This window comes from Dipodomys ordii, unplaced genomic scaffold (genome assembly GCF_000151885.1).
Source record: "Dipodomys ordii isolate 6190 unplaced genomic scaffold, Dord_2.0 Scaffold159, whole genome shotgun sequence".
Classification (NCBI taxonomy): Eukaryota; Metazoa; Chordata; class Mammalia; order Rodentia; family Heteromyidae; genus Dipodomys; species Dipodomys ordii.
Genome location: NW_012267375.1, coordinates 1196918 through 1202324, shown reverse-complemented (window position 1 = coordinate 1202324; position 5407 = coordinate 1196918). Strand labels below are relative to the sequence as shown.

The 5407-nt window shown below is 50.7% G+C and overlaps 1 protein-coding gene across 1 annotated transcript in view; it reads left to right on the top strand.

The window, feature by feature from the left end:
• Positions 1-5407, top strand: part of Lss (lanosterol synthase (2,3-oxidosqualene-lanosterol cyclase)) — a 30338-nt gene that overhangs the window by 22514 nt on the left and 2417 nt on the right. The window contains exons 17-20 of the mRNA XM_013032904.1: positions 315-420; positions 1847-1912; positions 2320-2400; positions 3631-3801. Of these exons, the coding sequence (XP_012888358.1) occupies positions 315-420; positions 1847-1912; positions 2320-2400; positions 3631-3801 (424 nt within the window). The remainder of the gene's footprint in view (positions 1-314; positions 421-1846; positions 1913-2319; positions 2401-3630; positions 3802-5407) is intronic.

Here is a 5407-nt window from a genome sequence, read left to right as displayed (position 1 = left end):
GATTCACAGGCCTCGCCCCTGCTCTGTGGTAGATTCACAGGCCTCGCCCCTGCTCTGTGGTGGATTCACAGGCCTCGCCCCTGCTCTGTGGGCAGCTCACAGGCCTTACCCCTGCTCTGTGGTGGATTCACAGGCCTCGCCCCTGCTCTGTGGTGGATTCACAGGCCTCGCCCCTGCTCAGTGGTAGATTCACACACCTCGCCCCTGCTCTGTGGTGGGGCTCACACACCTTACCCCTGCTCTGTGCGCAGCTCACAGGCCTTACCCCTGCTCTGTGGGTGGCTCATCGGCCTTGCCCCTCCCTCCTGTTGCAGGGGACATCATGATCGACTACACCTATGTGGAGTGCACCTCGGCAGTCATGCAAGCACTGAAGCATTTTCAGGAGTACTACCCAGAGCACAGGGCAGTGGAGATTGGGTAAGGAAGACAGGCTCAGCTTGCTCTGCCATGCAGACATTGCCACCAGACCAGGCCACAGCACGGCTGCCTCATCTGCTAACACAAGGTCTTGGCCACTCGAGTAGGGAACTGTAGAGAATTACTCCAGTAAACGTGGAAGTGGTTTCAGATGACCCCAGATCTTAACCCTGGGTAACTGAGTGTGTGTGGGTTCTGGGGCTTGAACTCAGGGCCTGGGTGCTTCCCTGAAAGTTTTTGCTCAAGACTAGCGTTTTACCACTTTGAGCCACACTCCACTTTCTGCTTTTTGGTGGTTAATTGAAGATAAGAGTCCCATGGGCTTTTCTGCCCAGACTGGCTTCAAACTGCAGTCCTCAGATCTCAGCCTGCTGAGTAGCTGGGATTACAGGAGTGAGCCAGTGGCATCCAATAAAATGTTCTTAATTATGTTAAAAAAATGGGACAAACATACCTAACTCCATCATCAGTTCCGAATAAATGATAGCTACGCATTCTAGACACTGAGGGCAGGCAGAGGGCTCAGAGAGTCCCTTGGGACTCTTGGAACACCATTGCTGCCCAAGCCCCTGCACAGCCCAGGGCTTGTGAAGAGGGGCTGCTTTCCTGTCTCCTCAATTGTTGGTTACCAGTGCTCACTATAAAATTGAACCTGTAATTCTAGCTACTCAGGAGGTTGATATCTGAGGATCACAGTTCAAAGCCAGCCCAGGGAGGAAAGTCCATGAGACTCTTATCTCCAATACACCACCAGAAAACTGAAAGTGGCGCTGTGGCTTAAGTGGTAGAGTGCTTGCCTTGAGCTGAAGAGCTGAGGGACAATGCACAGGCCCAGAGTTCAAGTCCCACAATCGAGAAAAACAACAAAAAAATACCTTCTTTTATGAAATTTTACACTGTGAGCATTCTTGTGCTTGTGCATTTTGATACTCAGTTCTTGTGGAAATGGCCTAGGAGTTGCATTGATGTTGTCTAGGTTAAAGTTTTGTAGATTCTTCTATATCTGTATGATTATGTTATTTCATCTTTCAATGTTAAATTGTTGACTTCAGTGAAGAATATTTTGTTATGGTTTTACAGCTATGATTATGAAAGGGTGGTTTGTAATTTTCTTTTCTTTGACTGATCTTGTCATGTTCTTCTGTTAAGATAATGATGAAGCCAGGTGCCAGGGGCTCACACCTATAACCTAACTACTCAAGAGACTGAGATCTGATGATCTACCCCAATCATGATCCTCAGATTTCATCCTCTTGAGCAGCTAGGAATTCTGGCATGAGCCACTGGTGCCTGGCTGAATATTCTCTTTGACCTGTTTTTAAGGGAGACCATGCCTGCCTTCCTGAGGCTGAACTATGGTGGGGTTGGGGTTGGGCATTGTAGCTTTGCTGACATGTTCATTGGGCCTACCATGCTTGTATTTCAGTGATACCCTCAGGCAAGGCCTGGAGTTCTGCCGGCAGAAGCAGAGGGCTGACGGCTCCTGGGAGGGGTGAGTGATTTCCCAGTCCATTCACAGGAGGAGGAGAGGACAGGAGTCAGGCACAAGGCTGGGTTTAGTCTTGCTGTGGCCTTCCTGAGAGGCTGGATGTTTGCTGCACTGAAGTTCCTGGGGCTTCCTGAGGTCCTTGCTCCTTACCCCTAGTGTTTGGGCTGTGTGTGGGAAGTGTTTTTTCCCTCCTCCTACCGTATTCATCAGGCCCTACAGCGTGGCTGGGCAGGACCGACGATACTGTCTTAAGTGCTCTCTACGTTCACAGGGCAAGTGGCAGGGAACTGAGGGAGTGTGAATGCTCAGCCATAACCTTTCTCTGCTGCACAGAGGTGTCTCAGGGTGGGTGAAGTGCTGTGATCACACTGGGAGGACCAAGGCCAAGGCGCTCCTTTGTTTCCCTTAAGCTCCTGGGGAGTTTGCTTCACCTATGGCACCTGGTTTGGTCTGGAAGCTTTCGCCTGCATGGGGCATACCTACCGCGACGGGTGAGTGCGTGGGCGAGGGTATGACCTTCTGCCATGGTGATCTTTACTCTGATGTTTGATTTTTTTTTTTTTTTAAATTTTTTTTCAGTTGTGGGGCTTAAACCCAGGGCCTGGGCGCTGTCCCTAAGCTCTTTTGCGCAAGGCCAGCACTCTCCCACTTTGAGCCATTGCTCCACTTCCTGTTTTCTGGTTGTTGATTAGAGATAGAGTCTCAGGGACTTTCCTTTCCTGCCAGGGCTGGCTTTGAACTGCAATCCTCAGATCTCAGCCTCCTGAGTAGCTAGGATGACAGGTGTGAGCCCCCAGCACCTGGCATGATTTTTATTTTTATTTATTTTTGTCATTCATGGGTCTTGAACTCTGGGCCTGGGTGCTATCCTTGAGCTTTTCAATTCTAGGCTAGCGCTCTACTGCTTGAGCCACAGCACCACTTCTGGTTTTTCTGGTGGTTTATTGGAGATAAGAGTCTCAAGGACTTTTTTGCCCGGGCTGGCTTTGAACCACGATCCTCAGATCTCAGCCTCCTGAGTAGCTAGGATTACAGGGGAGTCACTGGTGCCCAGCTTATTAAATGTTTTTAAGTTTAATTTCTTATTTAAAAGACTTTCAGGGCTGGGAAGGAGGCTTAGTGGTAGAGTGCTTGCCTTGCATGCCTGAGGCCCTGGGTTTGATTCCTCAGCACCACATAAGCAAAAAGAAAAATGTCGGAAGTGGCGCTGTGGCTCAAGTGGTAGAGCGCTAGCCTTGAGCTGAAGAGCTGAGGGACAGCACCCAGGCCCAGAGTTCAAGCCCCACGACTGGACCCAAAAAAAAACAAAAAACAAAAATAAAAACTTTCAGACAATAGTATAAGATTGGTGTTCCAGAATATGAGAGTCCTTTGTTGGATTGGACTTTCTTGTCTCCTGAACCTCATGGCTCTCCACAGCTCTGGCTCCTGACCCCATCCCAAGTTGGAGAGGGCTGGGGTCTGGGACACTCTGGGGAGCGGGCCTTCTGTCAAAGCCTTGATTTTAGGTGTGTCACCCAGAGCTCTTGGACCCATTGGGGACTGAAGGTTAGAATGCACTGTTAACTGGGGCAAATTTTGGACCCATTGGTGACTGAGGGTTAGGGTGCACTGTTAACCGAGGGCAGCCTTGGCTTGCTGCACCCAAAGTTGGCTGCTGCTGCAGGCCGCAAGGCAGCCCACGTTCCCCTGGCATGGTGTCTCAAATTTGGTCTTTACAGGGTTGTCCGTGCAGAAGTCTCCCGGGCCTGCAACTTCCTCCTCTCCCGACAGATGGCCGATGGAGGCTGGGGAGAGGACTTTGAATCGTGTACGCAGCAGCATTACGTGCAGAGCACCCAGTCCCAGATCCATAACACGTGCTGGGCCCTGATGGGCCTGATGGCTGTCAGGTAGGGGCAGTGGCCAGGTGATCAGGGACACTTGACTGGGAGCAGGTGGCCTAAGTTGAGTGCAGCTAAGGAAGAGATGATGGGACCACAGCTTCACTGCTGTTCCTCTGTGGAATGGATTCAACTCTAGGAGCCATGTGCCCTGTTCCCAAGCTAGGTGGCGACCTGTGCAGCTGAGCACAGCCTTGTAGAACGTCTCATCTCTTAAGATGTGGACCACTCTGTCGTGCCTATGTAGGTCGTCAGCAATGGCAGGTGCAGAAAGAAGAAGCAGGGGCCAGGGGTGGGGGTGCCGCTTCCCAGTGTGTCAAGATGCTGCTGCCTCCATGGTCAGAGGTGCCCAGAGGCTGCTGTAGCTGCCCTTGGCCCTCTTGTGTCCATCCCATCACTGGTGTGTGCCCACGCTCACCCAGGCTCGTGCATTGGCAGGTGTGTACACACGGGTATATCCACTGGGAGGAGGTTATATATACACTCACACACACAGGCTCATGCACTGGCAAGTGTGTACACACGGGTATATCCACTGGGAGGAGGTTATATATACACTCACACACACAGGCTCGTGCACTGGCAGGTGTGTACACACGGGTATATCCACTGGGAGGTTATATATACACTCACACACATATGCAGACTCGTGCACTGGCAGGTGTATATCACATGTACACTTGCAGTCACTTGCCTTGTAGATGTATGGACACATACATAATATAAGCACTTTCAGGTTTATAGGCATATATATGCACTCATGTATGTGCTAGGTAGATGGCATGTACACATACCACAAACTCAGTAGTGTGCATTTGCACATACATACACATACTATATCCCAGGTCTATGCACTTGTAATTATATATACATACACCTGCAAACCAAGGTATCTGCACCAGCACACATACGCGTATACATAAATGCCCAGGCATATGTACTTACAGGTATATGTGCACAGAAGCACACTTAAGTGTTATGCATTTGCAAGTCTTTGTACATGCATGCTCACCCAGACAAGTGTATGTGTATAAACACACAGGTATATGCACACCAGTGCACACTCTGTGTACCCTGTACTTCCTCCCCCAGTCAGTGTGCAAACCTTGCCTGGGCAGCCCCCACGATTGGTGCTGGCTCTGTGGGTAGATCCCTCAGAGCTTTGTCTCACCCTTGTCAGCAGACACATCAGTGCGCATGGTTTCTGTGGCCCTCAGTGAGAAGACACTAGTCTTTTCCCGGGGAGCCAATCAGTACCTTGCGCCAGGCTGCAGTGGTCAACCACCTCTTGTAGGGACAAGTAAGCCATGCTTACTTCAGTGTTGTGGCTCAGAGTTCCTAGGAGGAAGATGTATAGAAACAGCCTGCAGTGTACTGGCTGTGCAGTCACCTTTGTCATCAGAGGTACAGGGTGTGTGCTTGAGCGTGGCTGTGCGAGGTGGAGAGAGGGTGTGTGTGTGTGTGTGTGTGTGTGTGTGTGTGTGTGTGCGTGCATGCCTGCCTGTGAGTGCATGGGCCTGTTACACCTCTTGTCATCAGAGGTACAGGGTGTGTGCTTGAGCGTGGCTGTGCGAGGTAGAGAGAGGGTGTGTGTGTGTGTGTGTGTGTGTGTGTG